Source organism: Anarrhichthys ocellatus, unplaced genomic scaffold, assembly GCF_004355925.1.
Source record: "Anarrhichthys ocellatus isolate YVR2014 unplaced genomic scaffold, GSC_Weel_1.0 scaffold36, whole genome shotgun sequence".
In the NCBI taxonomy this organism is placed as follows: Eukaryota; Metazoa; Chordata; class Actinopteri; order Perciformes; family Anarhichadidae; genus Anarrhichthys; species Anarrhichthys ocellatus.
Window position 1 is genome coordinate 1,383,601 of NW_022280066.1, and position 24,608 is coordinate 1,408,208.

Consider the following 24,608-nt stretch of genomic DNA (forward strand, 5'->3'; position numbering starts at 1 on the left):
AGATGGGGTGCTGAGTGTACATTAATGAGAAATAAAATGAACTTTTTGGATTTTAGCAAATGGCTGCAATGAAACAAAGAGTGAAAAATTTAAAGGGGTCTGAATACTTTCCGTACCCACTGTACGGCAGGTTATGCTAAATGCAGCCTCTGCTCTGAGGAGATGAACTACAGCAACATGGGTCGCATGCCCTCTCATCACACTGTACACACTGTTCACTGTAATGACCACAGCCAGTGTACTAACAGTCACAACAGTCCCACGTTGCTCCCAAGAACCCTGAAGTAATGAGGGTTAAGGTGCCTGTACCTTCATTTCAGCAGGTTACTAATGCAGAGGTGTGTATAGATCACAGCTATTATTTTACTCTTGATAAACTACCATAGCCAGAGTAGATTATCATTTTCATTTAAATAATGTAACTGGATTGAATGCATATTAATTGCAAATAGAAGATAGGCCACAGTTCCAACAGCTGTACAGTAACAGTGGAAGTTAATATTAGGCCATACAGTAACAGGGTTCAATGAAACATTTGCACTACAAAAGGGAAAGCAATATGTGCACTAGCTGGATGCTACTACCTACTAAAGCTCTTATGGATGTGTCGGTGTCAACCAGAGTATATTTATAAATGTTTATTCTTTTAATCAAACTATTGTCTCTCATTCGTTTGTGTCATTTAAGGTATACTGTATGCTTTGGAATTGTCATTGTTAGTTTAAATACTACATTTTCTCACTTTTTCATGTATACACCGAGATTTCACAAAATGTTTGGTCATGGAAATTTGGTTTAAAGTCATGGAAAAGTCATGGAAATCCATTGGTCAAAATGTGTATGAACCCTGGTGCCAAGTTTAGATGGTACATGCCACAACAGTCTCCTTCCTGGTTCATGATAAATGTACTAATATTAAGGATTTATTGAATTCAAAACATTACAGGTGCCAACTTACTTTATTTAGTATGTATTTTCCATTTGCACCTTGTTATCTGAGACTGTATATATTTATTATTTGCACTCTTTCCTACCTTATATTGCAACTACTGCACAACAATTCCCCTCAAGGTGAATAAAGTTTTATCTTACTTTACTTTTTATTTGACCCTTTTCACCGTAGGTGCTGCATTCCCCTGCTGCCTGTGCAAGGTGTCAGCTGTTCCTCAGTATCATCTGGCCATGGTGGACGGCACCATTCGTAACTTCTGCTCCTATGACTGTGTTTCCGTATACAGGGTAAAGGCACCAACAGTATACCAACTTTTTTTGTATCCAACAAATGTTGATGGAACATCTGTCGGTCTAAGCCTTGTCATCTTGTGGGTTTGACATTGCTGTTATTTTTCTCGCCTCGTCCTCACAGAAGTCCGGGGCCACCTCTCAGCCAGACCTTATCAATGGAACCTCCGTTCTCAGGGACCCCTCCCTCAGAGATGCCCCAAAACCAGGGCCCTCTGTAGGAGTCAGCTCAGTCCCTCCCATCCCTCAGGACCACCCATCTTCAGTCCCCTACCAGAGCCACCATCCCAGTCATACCTCAGTGCCCCCACTGGCGCCTCCCTACCCAGCCATGTCCTCCCCCCCTGTCCCAGGGCAAGCCCAGGCCAGAGCACCTGCTGGTCAGCCCCTGAAACCAGCAGAGGGCGGACCCAGTGACACCTCTAAGCTGACCTGCCATCAGTGCAGCAAACGGTTCAACATGAAGCCGCTGCTACTCAGTCACCAAGTAAGGAACACAGCTCCCATGCTGACTCTTAAGTATATACGGATACTTAACCCTAACCCTTATGCATGATGAATGTAACTCTCATCAACTAACCCTGATAATGTTTTCTTTCAGGGTCATATTTCTATGTTCTGCAGTGGGACGTGCTGTGAGCAGTATAAAACCCAGAAGAATATCCTGATTGTGTGCGAGTTCTGTAAACAGGAGAAAGTGCTCTTTGACACCATCAGCTATAACCAACAGGACCTGATCTTCTGCGGTGAAAGTGAGTAGACCTGGTTTTGCTCCTTTAGACTACATCGTTATTCCTGACACTTCTGTGGAAGAATTATAGCCTTGTATGAGGTACTTCTCCATCGACGGTGTATTACTTGCAGTAAATGGCGGTCGACACGCCCCCGGTTTGGAGAAACGGAGAGGAATACCAGCATAATACCAGCATTTAGGGGCGACCGTGGCTCACTGGGTTAAGAGGGTTGTCTGGTTCGATCCTCGACTGGGACGTGTCACGTGTCGAAGTGTACCTGAGCAATACACTGAACCCCTGGCTCCCCGGGCGCCTGTCATTGGCAGCCCACTGCTCCCTATATACAGGGATGGGTCAAATGCAGAGACAAATTTCCCCCTTAAAGGGATCAATATAGTATATTAAATTAAATTAAATAAAGGCTAACTAAAGTACTTCTGTGGGCAGGAAGCAGCAAAACGTATTTTAGGCACCTAAAAAAATCAATATCAGTTCAAGTGTGCGCTATATTTATAATATTTTCACCCGTTCCCACGGGGAACTGAAGCTTCTATATCCATCTATGGTCTCTTGAAAGCTACAAGACTCCATTGACAAAACACAGCGATTTTACCTCGCAGAGCACAGGAACTCAGTTTGGTTGTTTGTGATTTGGGGTGACTTTGGTGAATCCTAACTAACCCTTTTAAAACCCAAAAGTCACACAGCAACACAAACTAGAAAGGTGCACTGAGTAGATGAACTGTGTCTGCAACGACCACTGCTGTATTGTGTGATTGAACGAGTACAGCCTACAAATGGCTAACCCCCCCCCCGTCTAGACACCAGTTGCCTGTAAGGCGCCGTAAAACACACTTCATTCAAACTTAAAAACAAGCGGCGACGTATGCAGGCAATCTGCTCAAAGTCGTTGAATAAGACACATCACACACTGTCGCCTAAACAAAGTGAAACTCACTCAGCTGTCTGCCTGCGGAGCTGAGTTGCGTCAAGGTACAGTAGTATGTGTGTGTGTGTGTGTACTGGTAGTTCCGTTAGCTGTTAGTCAAACACAGTAATGTTTCCCCCACTGTGTCTCTGGGCGCAGAGTAGTGGATGGGGAATATTTAAGATGTACTCAGCTGTGTCATCGCTAGCGGCACCTGCCGCTCGCTAAGATTAGTGAGTCAGCAGGCAGTCCAGGGTAGGAAATTTACATATTTATTTGGGGGCAACTTTTGCCCCCACTGACTGAAATCCAGGGGAATTTTCAAAAAATTGGGGGCACTTTTTGAAACTTGTGAAATAACATTTAACCTTTGTTCAAAATAATAAATATACTTATTTAGGCTTACAGTATATGAGCAATTGTCATCAAATGGCAATAATAAGACTATTAGCAGTAGTCTACAGATTCAAAGTGTTTTCTTAGATTTTTTTTTTTAACAAAAAACAAATGTAAATCAGACAATCATATTCAATTTTATTCTTATTTCTTTGTGGTTATTTATTGTTGTTATTAAATTTTAAACAACTATTGTTAAACAACTATTAACAATTATTAAGTCAACAATGCCTTGATTACATATACATCAGTCATTGTATGGAATTATTGAGAAGCACCTTAAAAATTTAAAAAATGTGCCATTTGAAGGTACAAATTCAGTTCAGTTTTTACTCAGTAAAATATCTTAATTGACTTAATTGTCAGTCAGGTATTATTCATTTCCAGCAACCCTCAAATCAAAGAATAAAGACACTTTACGCACAATTTAGGTGTATTTTCCCTTTAACTCAGGAGATGCAGGTAGCATGTTTTATACTTAATGTGAATATAATTAATTTAATCAAATTTCCATTATGCAATATGTATACTTTGTTGGCATCTTATTCTGAAAACCGGATGTTCGTCTGAAGAAACCGGATGTTGTCTCACGTTAATCTTTCCGTTAACGTTCAACGTCCTTCGCTCGCTCCCGATCTGTGCCGTTTGAATGAGTTTACCGTGAATTTCAGCATATAGGTTCACTAACATGTAAGTGTCTGCTGAGTGGACCGCAGTCTCGCAGTCACAGGTCTGATTTAAGAAGTGCTCCATTTTTTTTATTTGTTTAGAAAGTTCGGGGGCATTTTTTGCCCCTCTCCTAGTGATATCAGGGGCAAAATGATATTTCTTAGGGGCAGTTTTGCCCTTTGCCCTCGTGTATTTCCGACGCTGAGGCAGTCGATTATAAAACGGGCAGTGAAATGTGTTTGAGAAAGTGAGACACCGCAACCTTGAGAAGCCCTTGCGCACGCAGCTATAACTGGGCACCCCAAAAATGATGCAGTTTGCTGCAGCAGAATGCGAGATCAGCAGTGGACACTCAATCACAGAAGAACACACGCGCACACACTCTTCTGATCGCATTATCCTCCTTGTGGAGGTAATAACAATAAGTGACGAGCTAAAGCAGCTTCTACAGCAGTACATTGCTTTGCTCCCGTGCTGGTTCTCCTGCCTGGTTCTCTAAACTGGACCAACCACCATCTACCTCATCACCTCATGCAACCCACTTCAAAAAAATCTGCTTATTTAATTGTATTATTGAAAATGCAGAATGTCTGATAATGCTAGTGGTTCCAATCTTTGCAAAACTAATTACGACAAACTGACACTCTGACCCTCCATTCTTTTTTAGATGAATAATAAACCTGCATCTAAATAACACGTTTATTCAGTGTCATTGGACTTGTGGGCTGAAATGTGTATTCTTACTACTGTAATTTCATTAATATAAGGCCCATCCTTCCTCTGTTCCAGGCTGTAAGCAACTTTTCAAACACGACCTGACATCCCGTAACAAGGATCATCCTTGGCGTCCCTGCACCTACTGCTCCGGCATCAACCAGAAGATGCTGCACAGCCACTACGGAGGCAGGATGGAGGAGTTCTGTAGACCCCACTGCATGTCCCAGTACACTGTGCTCTACTATGGGGTAAGGAGACAGGTGTCCCATTCCACTGTACATTGATAGCCATTGAACCAAGGGGACTGCCGTACTGTGTGGTTGTTTTGTTCTTTCTACATCTTCTCTTTCCTTCCCTCTTGCTCTTCCTCTCCCGTCCAGATGGGTCGATGTGATGGTTGTCGGAAACAGGGCTATATGGCTGAGAAGCTGCAGTGTTTGGGTTCAGTCCGTAATTTCTGCAACCTGCCCTGCCTACTGCAGTACTGCTACCTGCATTTTGAGACGAGCCAGCACACCAGCAGTAACGGTACTGGAACGGCCCCACAAACACCGTTTGGTAAATTGTGTTACTGCATCGGTGTTGTACAGTATGATGTTGAGTAGCAGTGTACCTGCCGTACATGTACATACGTAGGTACGTCAATCCGTACGGCCCATGCTCTTGAAAGCGATATCTCAGGAAGGAATTTCTCCAAATTTGGTTGGAAGGTTGAACGGATTAGAGGTCAACGTGACCCTAACTCAATAATTCATATGCTTGTAATGACAATTTCAGACAAATGTCTAATGGGATAAAATGTGGTGGTGGTTTGATTAATTTGATTGTCAGCAGCCAAAAAAAAACACCAACTGCAGTCCGATTCTGATTTAAAACCTATCAAAGCCCGATAAATAGATTCACTGGCACCAGTGAGAAGAGGATGGAGGAAAAGATTTTTAAAAAAGCAGTAATCTCACATGGTAAAGTACCAAAAGTGTTCTAACCTCGGTATGTTTCTCTCCTCATCCAGCTCCAACACAGCCCCACCATTCCTCAAAGATGAATCCCGTCATCGCTGATGTCGTGTCACTGGCCAACGGCTCTGCCTCTCAGCCCAGTGTGTCAGCAGATACTGCTCTTACTGGTTAGTTATATCAGTCGATTGTTTCTCTACATTTATGGTATGCACTACTCACAGTGGGGGGTTTAATGCAGTGCTGTTTTTATTCCTCTTGTCTAGGAGCACTTCCGACCTCCAACGTTGATGGCAAGAACCTAGACCATGTACGTGTGTGTGTGTGTGTGTGTGTGTGTGTGTGTGTGTGTGTGTGTGTGTTTGTTTGTGTGTTTGTTTCTGGTTAGACTTAACATCCAACTGTAGGTCTTCACTCAAAAATGAGTTTTTAAATGTTATAATAGGATATGAGAACTGTTCAGATATAAGACACAATCTAATGCAGCATATTTCTGATTAAGAACCAGATCAGATCTACTTAGTTTCTTTTTGATGTCTGTTTCCAGGCCAGTACTCAGACTGATGCCATGCGAGTGCCAATGCCCCGTCGCCGTCAAATGAAGAATAAGTCGGTTCTGTGTCGGCCCTTCACCATGGACCAAGAGAGCATGTGCCAGCTGCCCACCCCCTTCGATGATTTAGCAGGTAACTACAAAAAACCCCACTCAAACAAGTTGGGTAGTTCAGCCGTGTTCCACCTTGTTCAGACGGGCTGCACAGCCGGATTTAGGTGCACAAGTTTCACATGGTGCGTGAACCATCCAGCAGTTTGACTTTAAAATGCACTACCGTGTCCAAATACCAGGTGTGGATATCGTCTACTTACTGCACACTGTTCAGACAGACATTTGAAACTTTAACTTTATTCATTAACTATTTAAAGTTGATCTTGGGATAATGTTGACATGCAGACAATTTTTCTACGTTTTTCCCTGTGTCTCTACACACTCTGATGGTGCTGAATCTTCAGTCCTGCTTGGTGTGTGAAAAATCTCTCAGAAACATCTCCTTGTGTTGCATTGGTCAAACCAAACAGCTCGTAGTTTTGAAGGGTTAGGTTTCACTTCGAGGCAGTTGCTATGTGTCCTATGACACATATCAGATAAGTTGGTTAGAATCAAGAAGATGAATCGTCACAAAAGCAAAGAAACATTTTGAACTTGCTTTGTGGGATATGATATTGAGCTGTTTTATTCTGACAGTCCATACAAGAAAGACTGTGATATACTGGGCTAATATTGACCGTTTCTGCCATGACGAAGATAATATTCTACATTTTGATAATTAAAAAATGGTTAAAGATGAAAGTGGTCAAGACTGACAGTGCTACATTTAGTTACAAACTCAGTATCAGTCAGTGCCAATACCCACAGCAAACATTCGTAATAACATTAATAATAATGTAATAACTAGTTTTAATAGCACTGTTAAAGTAGCTTATTTTCCTTCTGGCCATGGCCGGTGTGCCTTTTGTAGGGTGTTTGTCACAACCCTGCACACCATCTAATATATTTTCATTCATTTTTTTTTGGGTTCATTCAATTATCCGTTTTTCACAACTAGCTGTTTCAATAATTGCACCAGCTCTGCTAGATAGCTCCTCGCAACCTGACCACCCATCCGCAGAAGCATCCACATCCACATCTCCAGCGCCATCACCAAAACCTCAGGGAGAAACTCAGGGAGAAACTGAGCCGCGTAACGGCGTGCCAGCGCGCCTGAGCGGCCGCCATTTCCTGGCCAGGAGGGAGACCGACTCTGAATGCAAGGTCTGCTCGCAACACAAGAGGAGGAGAGTGGAGGAAGAGGAGCAGGGGGGAAAGAAGAAGAAGCCCAAGACGGAGGAGGGTGAGGAGCCAGTGAGGAAAACGGAAGAAGAGTCGGAGGAGGCAAAGGACGGGGAGAGCAAAGAGGGGGAGCACTCGGAAACAAAGCATTGTGAGCTGAAGTGTGGGACAATGAGGAGGCAGACGCCGTATTACTGTAAGACGTGTTCAGGAGAGCCCAGCCTCTGTCCTGTGCCCTGTTTTGAACTCTACCACACCAGACTGATCTACAAAACATCTCCTGAACTGGAAGCACAAGGTGAGCCTTCTGAATAACGCAACACTTTTAATATACCATGAAATAGTTTTTTAAATGTATCATTTTACCACAGTTGTTGTCCACTAGGATTCTTCTTTTGTGTGCAGTGCATATAAATTGCGATAACTGTCACTAAATTAAAGGGATATCCCTGATTTTTTTTGTTTTTTGATTTTTTATTTTTTTTTAATTTTGGGAAGTGGGCTTGTATGCGGTACTTAAACATAGTCAGTTTATTCCCTTTAGTAGGTGGCGGTCGGGACACCCCCAGTCTGGAGAAACAGAGGGGAGAACCAGCTCTGGAGCAAAGCAATTTTCTGCTGTCGACGTGGGCAGCTGCTAAATGTATTTCAGACACATAAAAACAATCAATCAGTTTAGAATAATTTCAACGCATTACTTTGCCATCAGACAGCCCTTTGCGACTGGCAATTGAAGCTGTATGCTCTCTTTAATGTCACAAGACTCCATTGACAAAAATGGTTATTGAATCTTGAATTCACTGCCAGATGGTTGATTCACTTTGGGGAGTCACACAAACTTACCTATCGAGGCAGCGGTAGACCAGCAACTCCAGTGTTCTGCAAAGTAAAATGACTGCTTTTGTCAAAGGAGTCTTGACACTGAAGAGAGCGTTAATCGATAAAACCACTTCATTCCTCCATTGGAAAGGACTGACGGCAAGGCAAAATATTGCAAATGTAGCATACACTAAAACAGATCCATATTTTTAGGTTCCTAAAATACATTCTGCTGCTGCCCCCCGTCTCCTGCTCCTGCCCCCCATCTACTGTCGGTAATACACTATGGATCTAAGTACCTCATGCAGCTTACTTCAAAAAATCCAAACTATCCCTTTTAATGCTGTTAAAATCATAGAAACAACAATGTACTGGTATGATCTGTTGATATTTATGTCCTTTTTCCAAGTCAATTCAACTGATTTGTTAAGAGGGTCGAGTTTGTCACCCTAGTTTTTCTCTCCACAGCCTCCTGACCTGCTGACGTGAGAAGTTGTCTTCTACCCGAACGCGGACAAAGATTAAACTACAGGATTAACCGGCTGTGTTCACACCTACACTACTTTAGTGACCGTAACCTCCTTTTTTAGTTTAACTTATTGACAGTAACCACAGAAGACCAGTTTCAGCAGTTACATGGATGTGTATTTGCAAACTGATGGTGCAGTGAAGTGATTCAGTTAAAGGAGGTTTTATATATATATATATATACATGGCAGTATTTATACAGAACAGGTCTCAAGGCTGTCTTTGTGTATCGTCTTCCTACAAAGGGTATTTATTTTGTGTGACGGTACTGCAAGTCATCTATAACTTATGGACTAACGGTTTAGATTGACATACTTCCTTAAGTGCTTCCCTGGCCTACAACACGGTGCTGTAACATGCAGGTAAAGATACCTCGTGTCATGAGACATGAACATCATGGCACATTTGCCAAGTGTCCTAAAACTTGTGACTGTGATGTTTTATTCATTTCACCTGTGTGTGTGTTATGTAAACTGTTCTGTGCTGTCACTTTATTAATGTTGCGTTCTTATACACACACACACTTGTTTTTACCACCAACGTATCCCTTGATGTGATGTCACTTTACATTACAGTCATGCGTTGTGTCACTAGCAGTAGTGATGCCTGTCCTACAGTATTTAGCCTGATCCGTACATTTATTCAGGTCACTTGTGCCTACCTACCCGCCCAGATGCAGCTCATGGGGGGAAAACACCGTACGTCACTGAACAGGTTTATCATGAAAGGGATACCATTGTTTAGGTAAACCAACTTCTGATATGTTTTTGAAAAAAAGCTCCTGAGCATATTCCATTTACAACAGGGAACAATTTATGCTAAAACTCTTAAGTGAAAATGTGCCCGACAAGAAAATGCAGGTTCATGGAGCCGTCTCCAGGCAACTGCTGCTAAATGTGCTTCTACTTTGGATGAAACACTCACGAGTACTGAATCAGTATTAAAGAGTTCTTTGTGTTGTAAGTTCTTGTAAAACTGGCTCATTTTTTTACGGGATCTTCAACCGCAGTATAGATGAACTAAGTAACTTCTGTCTAGAGGGCGGGCACCATACTAGAGTTCATTCTCTCATTAAGGATCAATTAGCTAGACTTAAAGATGCTGGCTGCTTAATGAAATGCAGCAGTTGCTCTGTAATGCAGCCAGAGCCAGCGGATGATCTTAGGTGGAGGTCATTTAGTTTGGGTTCACTTGTGCTGCCATGTTGACCAGAGGAGATGGTGTAACATTCACCACCTATAGCTTAAGATGCTGGTACACACCAGGCTGAAATCCGCAATCACTTGAATTTTTTGTGTCTGAGTGAAGAAAACTGCATTCCATTGATGTTCAGTTACCTTATTTGTACTGTTAAGCTACATTTTTATGTTTTATTTTTTGAATGTGTGACGTATGTATCAAAATGAAATCCCTTGCTGTACCTCACTATTCATTTGAACCAACGCTGACTTCAATTCATCCGTCTGCTGTCGGAGCGAGTCAGCGCGACGCTTAAGTTGATTCCAGCCCTGTGGTGCATCTCTAATAAATGGTTTACTTTTTACTTCTTTTGCAGCCTACTGTCTGTTGTTGGTGTTTTTTAACTTCGCCACTGTTACGGCATGTTTTTATTTATCGTTCCTTATTTTTATGATGACACTGACATGGATTGGATTGCGACATCATGTTGCATTGCTGCCTTTTATTGTTTGTTTTTAAAAGAACCGTGTGGATGGTTTCGTAAAACTCAAATAAATGGGTCAATAAATTTAATTTGTGAATACAATTTTGTTCGTCTCGATGTGTGAGTTATATTTCTCAGATTTTACCTGCCTGACAGTCTAAACCAAACTATCAAGTAGCCGTTATTTAGTAACTCTCTCACCTCTGAAATCATTTGTCCCAGTGTTACAAAAGGCTGCGGTCAGTTGTAATCATGGCTGCATCCAAGACATAAACTCTGCGAGACCCAAAGTAAGAAAGACAAAACCGAACTCTCCAAGCAGACGCACAGTCTGCAGACGGATGAGGAAACCGGCCAAGCTTCTTTTTTTTTTTTTTTTTTGCTGCTAAAGTGCCTAAAATTAATAACAAATTTAATACATTGTTATAATATAGATACAAATACATGCAAATATGTTTTAGTTAGTCTTAAGTACTAAGTACTGTGTCACTGGTCATATGACCACCAGAATAGATGGCCACAGACCGAGGTGATTTACTCTCAAATAAAGGTGTTTCCAGTGACGGAAAGCTCTGCTGCTGCACACTAAAGGACCGGCACGCTGCAATCAGACAGTACGAGGGGCAGGTAAATATGTTGACAATTGAATGATGATGAAATCAGTTTGATGCTTATAAGTTGTGATCTGCTGTGACTTCCAAAACATCTGGAGTCTGTTGATATGTCAACAGATCTTCAGGATAGTAGTTTCACTTTTTAAGTCTAAGGTCATGTGTTCCCCAAATGAAAGGTGCCTTGAAAAGTGAAACTGTTGATGCGTTTGGATGCACATTCCTTTGCATAGATCCAGTTATTAGTGAAGTCATGACCTGCTCCACTGATGTTGTGCTACAGGTTCTATGTGTAACATTTTAGCTTCAATAAGTCACAACTGCATTCATTCATTTTGAGTTGTTGGAGATCCATGGTCTTATATTCATTGTGATTTTTCACGTCAAAATAACATGCGTGGTGGTGATGATAAAAATGTGGTGTCGATCATGTTGTCCATCAGTAATATGAATGTGTTTATGCGTGTATTTTAAAATACTTTTTATGAAAATAAGTCTTCTTGCCCTCAACTGTAATAGTTATATTTAAGAATGACCCAGAAACTGCTCTGTTCATTTCTGCATCATAGAATGATGCAGCTCCAAGACTGAATATAGTAGTATCATATATTGTATTGCAATAAAAGCTGTACGTATCTTAGTTGTCACCAATTCATTTACCTCTTATATAAAGGTCATTTCTCTTTCACTTTGATATTTTGGAGACGGTTGGATGTTTGAGCCTAATCTGTCCATTTGTTGTTTCTTTGCCTTCTTTTCTCCTCTTGCCCGTCTCTCTCTCTTTCTCTCTTCTTCATGATCTCGCTTCTTCATGATCTCTCCTCTCTTTTCCTCCTCCCTCCCTCCTCCAGCTCTGACTCTGCCCTCAGTTAGCTTCTCTGCAGGGGAGCAGAATGTGAAAGTGTTGATGGTGCCAGTCCCAGTACCGGTCTTCATTCCAGTGCCTATGAACATGTACTCCCAGCACACACCTGTTCCAATGGCCATGCCCATTCCCGTACGTCCCATCAGTAATTCTATGAATTCAAAATTATTCATGTGCCTTGTGTTGAGTATTTCCTGCAGCAAATCCAATGTAAACTTGTTTCTCCTGTTTCCTACAGGTTCCTGTACCCATAGTAGTACCACCACAGAAGAAGAACATGAAAGATGCAGCTGTCCAGTCAGAGCCTATGGCTGTGGAGGAAGAAAAACAGAAAGATGGGCCCGTTTCCAGTGCAGGTGAGGGCGCTTTATTGTCCTGATTTTTTATGCTCTCTTGTCGTATAAAAGTTGAGTTATGTTAGCTACATTAATCAATCCCAAGTACTGAAATATCAAAAGCATAACTACCCACATTTCACCTCATCTATGTCTGTTTTTGTGTTGTTGCTGCAGACCAGAGCAGTTCTTTTAATGGAGACGGGAAGTCAGAGGCAGTCACTTCCATAATCCGTGAAGATGAGGAGACTGAAAATGCAGTACAGGCCGTCCTGCCACTTACTGTAAGTGCAGAGAGCATCACAGAATCAACTGATCCCCAACCTAATACCGAACCAGAGGGGACCACGACGACAAGCGACCCACCATCCACCAGTGCTGAGCCTCAACCTCCCTCCTCTCCAATGATGGACTTGGAGACTGACATCCCGAATGGTGAGATGTCATCTTACTTATAGAAGCCTTGAGGGAGAAAAAAAGCTGATTTCTAAGTCTGGTCTGATTTGTTTTCTCTCCTGTGTTTAGTTAGGCCGGGATAATCTTTCTAAGTTAAAACTGGTGGGAAACATTGTTATTGTTGTAATACTCATTCCACAAGAGTCTGAAGTGCACCACTACTGCATGACATAAAAAGAACTCAAAACATTTATGTTTTCTTCCAGTTTTAATTTACATAAATGCTGACACACAAACTCACCTGGAAGAAAACATGAATGTTTTTAGTCCTATTTAGAACTTCAGCATTTTGTGGCCCGAAATGAGTATAACAACAATAAACTCAATTAAAGACATTTTGACAGGTGAAATTAATAAAATAGTACTTTCTTAATTATCTTACAAAAAATGTGTTTCCACCTGAAATGTTCCCATCTGTTTCACAGATGAGAAACAAAATGGAGGGACTCAGAAAGATTGTCCTGGACAAACCTAAATCTTTTCACCTGTTCTTACATTATAAGGAGAAAAAACAGTTTTCATCTGACTTAGAAAATGGATAAGCAACATTTTTTATTTCTAAGGACTTGCTTATACCCTAAAGTGCACCCCAAACCTACAACTGTGTGTGTTTTTTTGCAGAATCGTTGGATCAGAAGTCGTCTGCTCCACAGAGAGGCGTGAAGAGACCAAGAGAAGGTTACTCCAGCCGGAAACGGGTATGACTCCCCCGATAGTTCAGCAGTATTTCATTCATTCATGCATGTTATCAGCCTCTGATTTATAACCTTTCATTCTACTGACTTAAGTTAGTAGGCAAACGAGTTGTCTTGCAGGCTGCTCTGTGATTCTCTCGCTGCAGGGAACTTGTTTTCAAGGTTTTCAAATACACCCAACTTTAGCCTAACTAACGTGCAACTCACAGTCAACCTTTCAGTTGCATCAACCATTTCCCACACTGCCCAATGTTCATTTGCATTTCCATCCACCCAGGGTCGAAGACGAACTGTTGCGTTGAACCGCAGCGCAGTGGTGACTCCAGCAGCCTCCAAACTGAACCACCTGTACGGGGTTAAAGCCTGGAGGTGTTGGGTCCAACAGCAGAACAAACACCCTAGAGAATGTGAGCCTCAGTTCTCTTTACATTCCAGTTGGATCTCTACTATAGTAACCTGTGTTATTCCATACTGTGTTTTTTGGTCTCCTCCCCCTGTGGCTAATCTAGTGGATATTAAAGAAGACGTTCTTCAGTGTGACTCTGCTGAGCTGAGCTTTGCTCTGTCTCACTTCATCAGAGATGTGAGACGGCCCAATGGAGAGACCTACAGCTCAGACAGCATCTTCTACCTCTGTCTGGGGATACAGCAGGTACACACACACACACACACACACACACACACACACACACACACACACACTCTGTCACTGGTTTACACCTTCATTCCTTTAGTGTGTTTCTTATGCCTTCTTTTCCGTCTCCCTCTCTTTGGACAGTATCTGTTCATGAAGGGCCGCATAGAGAACATCTTTACAGACGAGCTGTACAGTCACTTTGCTACCAAGATCAGCGGGATGCTGTCACTATGGAAACCTACACTACTACCCAGCGGTACGATCACTGACATAAAGTCATAATCCTTCAGATTTTCATTGCATTACACCCAAACTGTAAAACTGTTTATTGTTTGACTTTTTCTGCAATATCAATTCAGTCTATTTTCTTTAAATAATGACCTCTCTAGTTTTAATTGATTGTGGCGGAGTCCGACATTCCCGTGATGGATTCAGATCACTTATAACTTTTGTTGCACTGATCTATATTTTTATAACAATGGGTAGAGATGTTCTGATACCATTTTCTCCTTCCCAATACAGAATTTGATATCTTAACTTGCATATCGGTGGATACTGAGTACCAATCCAATACGAGTGCTGCTAACAGTTAATGTTAACTAGCTTTCCTCCTGCACATTTCAACTTGGATGTTTTGTTTACAATGTAGCATCATCAGGTCAAATAATCGGGTGAACGAGAGTGTTTGAGCAAGGGTGTGTAGAACTAGTTTAAACGTGTGCAGTACCGATAGGCCAGGATGTACGGATTGAGTAGGAAGTGACACGTGTTGTTTTTCCTGTGTAGCGTAAATGAGCTGTTAAATGATAAAATGGTTTGATAATGAGATATCGGATCCGTGCGTAGACTCGCGGATTCGCCGATACCTGACCCATACATTTCAGGCTGCATCGGAGGCATCGGTGTCGGTACCGGAATAACTCTAACAATGGGTCGAACGTTTAATGAGGCAACACTTTGCTAACAGGTTCAACATATCAATTTTATAAGTCTATAACATTTCAGTGTTGCGTTTACGGCTTGTTCCGCTGCTCCCAAGTGGCCAACAAAAATAATCTGTTAATGCTGCTTTAATGTAACAGGATGTCTCAAAACCTTACAAATGTTGGGAATAACATAGCCTCAAAAAGGGGGCACCAATATGTTGGGAACCTAAAGGAGCGTGTTTGGGTTATCAGCATCTAAGAAACTAAATTCTTGACATCAATAGAATTATTAATGTCAGTAACAATTATTAATGATTATTAATAATAACAGGGAACCACCCTGCGAACAGGGACCAATAACCAAACGATAAAACTAAGTCTCATAATTAGTGTTCACTCACAATGTCAATAGTCTGAGTACTATTACACATTCAGAGTGAAAGTGAAGGTTTAAGTTCAAGCACAGACCACATATACAGCTATTATCACAATACACATGCACAAAGTAATCACAGACAGCTGCTCTTTAAAATATAACAGTTTATTACGTTCTAATACTAATGATCTCGTCAACTAATATCTAAACTAACAACAACTATACATTCATGAGCACGCTATCTAAAATCAACAGACTATGGAAAAGAGGGGGGGGAAGTGTGTGTGCGTGTGTGTATGTGTGCGTAAGGGGGAGGAGCGAGGGAACAGCTCAGCAACGTATGACGTAGTTGGGACGTGGTGACGTCTCTCATGCGTGAGACTCAAAAATGGCGGATAGCCAACAGGAGACCTGGCGTCTATACGTGCCGGTAGCCGTTTAGCACGTAGCTAGATTAGTTCAAAGCTATATGTGTGTGGATTAGTGAAAGAGAAGGGAAAGGAACAAAATGAAATGAAATAAAACAAAAGATTAAGATCCTTCGCGCCGCGCTGGAGTACGGAAGATTGCTCTCTCAGCCAGGGGAGCAAGAACCGCGACTCTTTGTCTCAGCCGGCGGTTCTGACCTCCTGAACTGATGAGAAGCATCTTCGACCTCACTAGGCGGCTAGCTCAACACAGATCACGGTAGCATGAAATACACTAGCTTCTCCACAACCCCAACGATCTCAGCGACCGTTAGTGTCGGCGATTATTAAGCATACACCACCTTATAAAAATGAACAGTACTTTAAGCACACAAACAAGATAAAATAAACACAAATAAACTCTCTCTAACTCTGCCCAGACTCTATTTCGGCTCTCGGCCAATTAGATTGCAGCCATGCTTTCAGGTAACTTCAGGAACACATAGTGTTTGGGGGGAGGAAACTCACACCCTAATGTGAATTTCTCCAGAGCTGGGGGTTTGGTGCTCAAACTACAATCAGGATGAAACATTTGCTTGCAAAGGGAAGGCCTGACTCTCTTTGTTCCACAGCACATGTCGAAGCCATATAGTCAGATCCCAAAACAAAGGTTATCCTTTTCAAAAACAAAACTTGAAGCTATTATGCCAGGTTGACCCCACAAAGCTGAAGTTAATCATACACAACCTACTTTAGTTATGCAGTTATGATTTTAATATATTTAACTATCATTATTCATTCATATAAAATCACTTATCACTCATTCATTCTGTCCCAGTCATGTTGAAACCTATCACAGTATATGCGTGGAGGCATTCTGAACAGGTTGACCAGTGAACGCCTGCTATGGGCACTTTGAGTCTCAGCTCCTTCCCTGCTCCCTCTCTCCTCCTCAAGGCGGTGCTGCTTCCTCCCGTGTGTTGGAGTCCTACCTGTGGGAGTGCAAGCAGCTGGGCACCTACTCCCCCATAGTGCTGCTCAACACACTGCTCTTCTTCTGCACCAAGAACTTCGGCTTCACCACGCTGGCGCAGCACCAGAGCCTCTCCTTTACCAACTTCACTCGACACTCCAAACCCTGCAACCAAGCCGGCAAAGTCCACTACCTCCGATATCACAGAAGCAGCACCGCCACGCCTCACGCAGGTGGGTGTCTTTTTAAATGAAAGTAGTGAGTAGCAGTTTGTCTGTGCTGCTGTGCTTTTGAGCAGCAGCTTACATTTTCACACTGACCATATTTAGTACAAAATATCAGGTGACTGTGACTTTACCAATAAAACTATTGATATCAGCCTTAAATTGTTTTTATAAATCAGATTCACCTTATTTGTAGACTTATTTGTGTTATGTTGATGGTTCTTTTTGTTTTTAGAGCGATTCAGAAAAAGACAGGGACAGGAAAAGGAAGAGGAGGACCTCGAGATGCTTGAAAATGTCGCCAACCCTCTACACTGTCCTGTCAGACTCTACGAGTTCTACCTCTCTAGATGGTAAGACACACACACACACACACACACACCTGTAGACAAACTGACAGATGAAGACGAAAGCAGACGTACAAAGCAACTGAACGAAGGCTTCATCTCTGTTCTCTTGCTCCCCAACAGCCCAGAGTTGGTGAAGACGAGAACAGACGTGTTTTTCCTGCAGCCTGAACAGATTGTGCACACTCACAGGTCAGAGTCAGTCCTCTAACATTCAAGACACCCAGTGATGAAGGTGTCGCTTATTACCAGCTTCCTATCCACCCTCGTATATGCTGCACATTCACCCTATTTGCCCAAATAAAATGGTGTTTGTTTTTAGGTCATTGACAGGAATCAAGATTTAATTGGGGTGAAAATATTACCTTCTGTGCTATTTGCAACATGCAGAGGTATCGCTTTATGTTTTTCTCTTCGGTAGATTTCTCGAATCAGCTGTAGCATTTGTAAAGCAGTAAGTGTAAAAGCCTGTTACTTGCTCAAAATCCTTTTTGAGTTCTCTTTCTCCAAAGTAAGCATGTCAGTGCCATCTGAATGACAAACAAGCCTTAGCATAGCAGTGTACACTGTAATATTTTTGTGAAGTAAGATATGAGGTTTTGATTACAATGATAGAAAATGCATGAGGCTGCACTTTTTCTGTATGGCGCATCGCAATTTCAACAGTACGAAGTTTCACGTTAGTGCTTGTGGGGGGATTGATTGCAAGAGATGGGACAGGATTCACAATCTGTCAACAAAGTACAGCCTTCACTGTTTTTACTGTCATTTGTTGGAGACTCCTGCACTAATCCAGTACAAAATAACAAAATGTTTTTCCTTTCCATCTCTGACCTCAACAGTTCCCACTGGTACACCTCACAACCGTTAGAGGCCACCACTCTACAGAGCATGCTCACGCGCATCTTGGCCGTCAGAGAGGTTCACCAGCACCTGCAACATGAAGCAGCTCGGCATCCGCCCTCAGCCGCCGCTGACAACCACAGTTTACAGTGACACGAAGCTCTGCTAGTTCACACCCTGCTGATCTCTTCTCTGCAGCGGACACCCTCTCTGATGGCGAAATCCGCTGACAGTGAATAACAGCTGTGCGTACGGAGGCTGACGGGTCTTTGAAGCGGGAAAGACAGAACGCAGACACGATGAAAGACAAACGATCATTGCATTTAGGTAACTCGGGGGCCAGCCGCTCCCCCACATAAACGCACAATGAGTTTACAAACTTGGCGAGGGGTTCACATCCATCAGGCCCTGTCAGATCTGTGGATTGATGGGTTTGAATGTTCTGTTTTATCGTTTTTTGCCCCGCTTTGCATCAGCTCGGTATTTATGAATTGCTTTTAAATTTCACCAAAATCCAAAACAATTACATTTTGAGAACAATAACAAAAACAACTTGAAAACAAACTGTCATATACAGAGCGGTACATAGATGGAATGTGACCTCTGCATTTGACCCATCCTGAGCATTAGGATCAGTGTCTCGCTCACGGACACTCTGACAGGACAAGCCCGCGTTGTGGTGGTGCTGGTGAGCAGGGTTTTGGAACTTGACAGTGTGGCGTGTTCATCCATAGCTGCACAAAACTTGATGGAAAAAAATTGTCACTCAGTTCAAGTGAAGCACGTACCACAGACATCCAGTGTGGTTTTGATAAATGAACCATCAAATATGTCGTTTCACAAAATACGTCGACCAATATCGGATTGAATATGCTGTTAAACCAGTATACTGTATGTCAGTGTAACCCTTGTAATGATAGAGGAGACTCACAGTGCCTCTCATCTTTTGTTGTTTTATTGTTGTCTAGTTATCTGATGATTATGATTATTCTTCATCCTTTGTGGCCTTAATTCCCTCCAAACAACTCTCCCGTCTCCCCGTCTCCCCTCCAGGCTTCACTCATATAGCCTCTGGAGGTAAAGTGGAGGAGTAGCTCATTTCACACATCCACTTAATTATTATATTGCAGTGCACATAATCTACTATGCTCTGTACCAGGGGTCGGCAGCCTCAGGCACGGGAGCTTAACCAATGCACACTGGCAATAAGTGTGGAAGAGAGGGTTTTTTTTGGAAATTCTTGTGCCCTCTCATCAGTATGGATGGAATGAAAGTACAGATCCGTTGAAGATTTAAATTTTGATGTGGTGTCATAATTTAAACTTTATCTTTAAGGTCATTAAACATCAAAGTCAACCTTGATGTTGATATGGCACACTGATATTAAGAATTATGGCCGCACCATTATCATGACTGGGAGTGTTTTCAATTATTATGATTACAATTACAATGGGATCTATGCTCCCTCTATGCTCTCCCTTTATGTAGTCCTGTAACTTTCCTCTTTTTAACCGTGCCAATATCTAAAAAGCCTCTTTTTGTTTCTCCTCTTGCACTTTGCCGTTGTTCCCTAATCTGACAAATAGAATTGGGACAATTTGAATGAGCAGCAGACAACTCAAAGTACTATCACAGGACTCTTCTCAACCCTGACCCTCGACTATTCCTGCATTATAACTGATGGTGTTTATGGTGTTGTGTGTTTTTTGTTGGCCATACATCCACTCAAAAGCAAGTATTATGACAATGTGCCTAAGGTTTTTACCACTGTGTCAGCAGTGTTCATGCTGGTTCTGTTCATCCATCCATTCAAGATCCACGGTCTGTTGCTTGGACCTCTGACTTTGAATGTATTCTGAACAATGTTTCTAAACTGGCAAATAGATAGTCAACATTAGGGGCGGACTGGGGGAAAAAAGTGGCCCGGGAGTTACTGTCAGACCGGCCCACTCAATACACGGCGCGTTGCCCACTCAATGCATCGCACGCATCGACCAGTCAGTGGCCTACTTGGAAAAATACCCATACACTTAACATTATTTTGGATGATTACAAAGAAATTACATCATATATGTTTTTTTTTATAACATTTGGATCCACGAATTTGCCTGGATGGACACATGGAATAAAATGATACTGGCTATTGTAACACTCCAAGGTACTGTAGGTATAGTTTGCTAGATGAATATGCTTAACTCTGGGCTAGTATCAGATGGTTATACACAGTGGAGCTGGTGGAAAATGTTCTAGGTAGGGCTGTGCCACATCCAATCAATTTCAGCAAACATCCCAGAATGATTTAATGCAAAAAAATTAAGGTATCAAACACGTATTACTACTTTGCAGTTAAATATTTAACTTTTATTCCAACATGAAAAAAAGCAGTAAATAACACTTTGACAAACACGTCAGGAAATCTTATTTGTGTCACCCACACAGGGAATTCAGTATAATATAATAATATATAAATCATATAATAATATGCTGTATAATATAATAATATATATATCATATAATAATATATATATCGTATAATAATATATATATCATATATTAATATTCACTATAATATAAAACACACATATATATAATTATTTATTTATAACTATATATCCATTTCTCAGACAGCTAAATTGTATGTCACTCATTTATATCTGTAATCAGCATTAAAGCATCATTGGCTAAACTGCTTCATAGACCCGCCTCTTTGGGGCAGATTGCATGCTGTGTGTGTGTGCGTGTGTGTGTAGGGGTGCTGCCGGCTCGCAGATGGAAACCATGAGTGTGAATACAGATCGCGAGGAGTAGTATAAATCTCAGTCAGTGATTTTCAACCTTAAGTATTAGAATAAAATTAACGTGTTCTGTGAAGCATAGAATATAGTCGGGCTCGGCGGGGCAGAGCGGTGATGGACCACCCCAACCTCGTCGGCCTACCGGAGATTTCCCCGGTATCCCCTATGGCCAGCCCGCCCCTGGTCAACATAGACTAAATATGGAAAACACGATTGGCCCATAGGGTTGCTGCTCAACCACGTCTCAGTACTTGTCAAAGAGGTGTTAAACGTACACAATCATGTCTGGACATGTCTTATAATGTCAATTTGACATCAGTGACTCATTTCTTAGAATTCTGGATCATGATTTATATTTTCTTGTTTTCCTTTCATATGAATTCTGCTTGTTTACTGGACCAGTTTAGATTTAACGAAAATATGAGTTTGTTCTTCATGGTAATAATGACTCCACTACCCACAATACACCGTGCGTTTCATAATGGATCTATTTTGTTTGTTTCAGCTCTTATTATATATTTTGTGATGGAAGCTGACGTGCCTTTACCTTCGCCTCATGTTTCATATGGAGTCTGTTACAGTGTAGAAGCCCAAATGTGAAGCTGACAGATGTCTGCTGGCATTAAGTGTTCACCTTGTCGTCTGGCGCTGAGCCATTAGCATTAGTTCTGTTGAACGACACTGTAACACTCTGCTGCAGAGGAAATTAAAAAATAAAAAATTTATTGTCATGCACAAAATGCTGTATTGTCATCCAGTATTAAAAAGTCATCTTATTCCTTTCTTTCCGCGGTCGCAAGGTGAAGCATTTATAACGAAGGCACGATTGAAACTAAATGTGATGTTGAGAGTGTAATCGAAGTTTGTGCATTTTTGGAACATTTGATTCTTAAAGTTTGTGTGTGAGAGAGATTGACTGTTTGAGATCAGTATCTGTTCACATTTTTTCACTGAGACCTTTGTTTTTTGGTTCGGTTTCTGTCCGAATTATATTTAATAAGGGAATGTATCAGTTATGAATGGATTCTCTTCTCTTTAATGTGTTGACTCCTATTCTCCTGTGTTCTCCCAGTCTCACTAATAAGCACCAACGTGAAGCAGAATGTGATGGAAGATTTGAAAAACTCAACAGCAATGTCGCTTTCCAGAGATGATCCACAGACCTTGTTGTGAGCAGAAACCTAGACGTTCCCTTCTGTAACTTACTAAATATCAATTTAACTTGGTCAGATGATATTCTCTCCACCAATAATTCACACCGATTTGGACACATCTTTCTTCAAACATATGCAGGAATGCATCACAAGGCCATGAACACAAATATTAGGTTGTGTACAGTCTAAGGGAGTTGGCGTGGTTTGACGAGGATCAGAGGAAAGTTGATCTTTTAATCTGAGGGCATGAGTAGGCCCACACGGAAGCTGCATGTTATCAGATCTGTTGCCTGTTCTGCTACATCACTTCCTTTGAACTGATGGACAGAAACTTTACATAACAGGCTTACATCACTCATTTTGCATAGACGTCGTACAGGTATCGTCATATGCATATTCTCTCAAGATATAAAAGATGTTTTTGTTCATTTTAACTCGTTTCTTATTTTCCGTGATGTCATGTTACAAAGAGTCGAAGTATTGGACAAAGATGTCTGCTGGATCAGGAAGTCTTTAAGTACTGCTAGTAGACAGGTTCAAGATTTATAATTTGAGTGATAAAAAAAATCTGTAATAAAGTCATATTTATAAGTAGCCATAAGAAACCACACAGCATAGCACCATTCATAAAACCTTTATTAAGTTTTTAATTTTTGTTGCTGAACGAAATCATTTCATTCCTAAAAGAAGTGAGAAGAAGACAGAAGAAGAGACAGAACAAACATTTAGAAACCAAGACTAGAAAAATCCTTTGCATTCTTGCTAAGGCTGGACAAGAGTTCAATATTTTCACTTGATGCCTATCAGTAGAATTGCTGGGCAATTATTATAACTGTTGTCAAAAACGATTGTTTTAATAACAGTATTTAATAACTCTACAACAATATGAACCGTGTTGACCGAGCCCTAACTGTGGCATAGAAAAAAAAAAAATAATAATAAAAAAGGGTCATGGTAGGCATCTAGGCCATGTCCTCTTCACCCTCCTCTTCAAACTCCCCCTCTTCCTCAGCAGTGGCCTCCTGGTACTGCTGGTACTCGGACACCAGGTCATTCATGTTGCTCTCAGCCTCCGTGAACTCCATCTCGTCCATGCCCTCGCCCGTGTACCTGAAACAAGTAAGCTCTTACTCACATGCGTTATGTCTATGAATTCTGGGTAAAAAGCAAAGTGCAGGAAAATTCTCCCCACTGTCCTGACACCAGCCTTCTCTTACTCACCAGTGGAGGAAGGCCTTGCGGCGGAACATGGCAGTGAACTGCTCAGAGATGCGCTTGAACAGCTCCTGAATGGCCGTGCTGTTGCCAATGAAGGTGGCGGCCATCTTGAGGCCACGGGGCGGGATGTCGCAGACGGCCGTCTTGACGTTGTTGGGGATCCACTCCACGAAGTAGCTGCTGTTCTTGTTCTGCACGTTCAGCATCTGCTCGTCCACCTCCTTCATGGACATGCGGCCCCGGAAGATGGCGGCGACCGTGAGGTAGCGCCCGTGGCGGGGGTCGCACGCTGCCATCATGTTCTTGCTGTCGAACATCTGCTGGGTGAGTTCGGGAACTGTCAATGCCCTAGAAGGAGACAGACGATATAAATTAGGATTCATTTCAAATTCATGAAACTTGAGGTCTGTTTGAGTCTCTAAAAAGCAAGCTCCTGCGTCTCTACCTGTACTGCTGGCTGCCTCGGCTGGTCAGCGGGGCAAAGCCCGGCATGAAGAAGTGCAGCCTGGGGAAGGGCACCATGTTGACGGCCAGCTTCCTCAGATCAGCGTTGAGCTGGCCGGGGAAGCGCAGGCAGGTGGTCACCCCGCTCATGGTGGCGGAGACGAGGTGGTTGAGGTCACCGTAGGTGGGCGTGGTGAGCTTCAGTGTGCGGAAGCAGATGTCATACAGGGCCTCATTATCAATGCAGAAGGTCTCATCGGTGTTCTCCACCAGCTGGTGGACGGAGAGGGTGGCATTGTACGGCTCCACCACTGTGTCTGACACCTGGAGCAGGAGAGTGGGAGAGGGGAGACAAAAGAGAGGAAGAGGGAACAGCATTAAAAGCACTGAGGAGCACGTGGAGGGGCAAATATTTAAAGTTGAAACATGCGTATCATGTGAACCTTGGGAGAAGGCACCACGCTGAAAGTGGTCATGATGCGGTCAGGGTACTCCTCTCGGATCTTGCTGATGAGCAGGGTGCCCATGCCGGAGCCGGTGCCTCCTCCGAGGGAGTGCGTAAGCTGGAAGCCCTGGAGGCAGTCGCAGCTCTCTGCCTCCTTCCTCACCACATCCAGGACCGAGTCCACCAGCTCAGCCCCCTCGGTGTAGTGGCCTTTGGCCCAGTTGTTTCCTGCTCCGCTCTGGCCTGTGTTACATGCAAATACAGTCATCTGTCACAGCTGGGGTGTCGACACATTTACTCGCAGTGAGGGGTGCATACACTGAAAGGAGACTGGCTCCTTCACTTGTGCAGAGGAAACTTTATAGATACACAGCTTT

General features: G+C 42.4%; 2 protein-coding genes across 8 annotated transcripts in view; one reads left to right on the forward strand and one right to left on the reverse strand.

Annotated features, from left to right (window-relative positions):
* The window catches only part of LOC116393965 (zinc finger MYM-type protein 4-like), a 30,807-nt gene extending 10,334 nt beyond the window's left edge, over positions 1–20,473 (forward strand). For 3 of the 7 annotated variants that reach the window (XM_031866700.1, XM_031866703.1, XM_031866704.1), the window contains exons 11-29: positions 1,124–1,239; positions 1,367–1,729; positions 1,844–1,994; positions 4,759–4,934; positions 5,067–5,244; positions 5,699–5,812; positions 5,909–5,952; positions 6,190–6,328; positions 11,943–12,088; positions 12,195–12,312; positions 12,469–12,726; positions 13,369–13,445; positions 13,720–13,849; positions 13,952–14,094; positions 14,221–14,335; positions 16,746–16,994; positions 17,221–17,338; positions 17,456–17,524; positions 18,175–20,473. In XM_031866700.1, the coding sequence (XP_031722560.1) occupies positions 1,124–1,239; positions 1,367–1,729; positions 1,844–1,994; positions 4,759–4,934; positions 5,067–5,244; positions 5,699–5,812; positions 5,909–5,952; positions 6,190–6,328; positions 11,943–12,088; positions 12,195–12,312; positions 12,469–12,726; positions 13,369–13,445; positions 13,720–13,849; positions 13,952–14,094; positions 14,221–14,335; positions 16,746–16,994; positions 17,221–17,338; positions 17,456–17,524; positions 18,175–18,328 (2,858 nt within the window). In that variant the 3' untranslated portion in view covers positions 18,329–20,473. Of the gene's footprint in view, positions 1–1,123; positions 1,240–1,366; positions 1,730–1,843; positions 1,995–4,758; positions 4,935–5,066; positions 5,245–5,698; positions 5,813–5,908; positions 5,953–6,189; positions 6,329–7,246; positions 11,898–11,942; positions 12,089–12,194; positions 12,313–12,468; positions 12,727–13,368; positions 13,446–13,719; positions 13,850–13,951; positions 14,095–14,220; positions 14,336–16,745; positions 16,995–17,220; positions 17,339–17,455; positions 17,525–18,174 lie in introns of those variants that run through there. The other 4 variants (XM_031866701.1, XM_031866702.1, XM_031866706.1 and 1 more) reach the window with 4 other exon arrangements.
* A 2,269-nt stretch (positions 20,474–22,742) lies between these two features.
* On the reverse strand, positions 22,743–24,474 carry LOC116393966 (tubulin beta chain). The gene is made up of 4 exons (XM_031866707.1): positions 24,230–24,474; positions 23,788–24,110; positions 23,346–23,690; positions 22,743–23,234 (listed from the first exon to the last, which is right to left on the reverse strand). The coding sequence occupies exons 1-4, from the start codon at positions 24,311–24,313 to the stop codon at positions 23,087–23,089; spliced, it is 900 nt and encodes a 299-aa protein (XP_031722567.1). The 5' UTR covers positions 24,314–24,474; the 3' UTR covers positions 22,743–23,086.
* Between the last annotated feature and the right edge of the window lie 134 nt (positions 24,475–24,608).

Coding starts and splice junctions, on each gene's coding strand:
- LOC116393966 (XM_031866707.1), bottom strand. CDS start 24,313: ATGGGCACCCTGCTCATCAGCAAGATCCGAGAGGAGTACCCTGACCGC. Junction 24,111..24,229: donor GCGTGGTGCCTTCTCCCAAG/GTTCACATGATA, acceptor CTCCTGCTCCAG/GTGTCAGACACAGTGGTGGA. Junction 23,235..23,345: donor CGCAAGGCCTTCCTCCACTG/GTGAGTAAGAGA, acceptor TACTTGTTTCAG/GTACACGGGCGAGGGCATGG.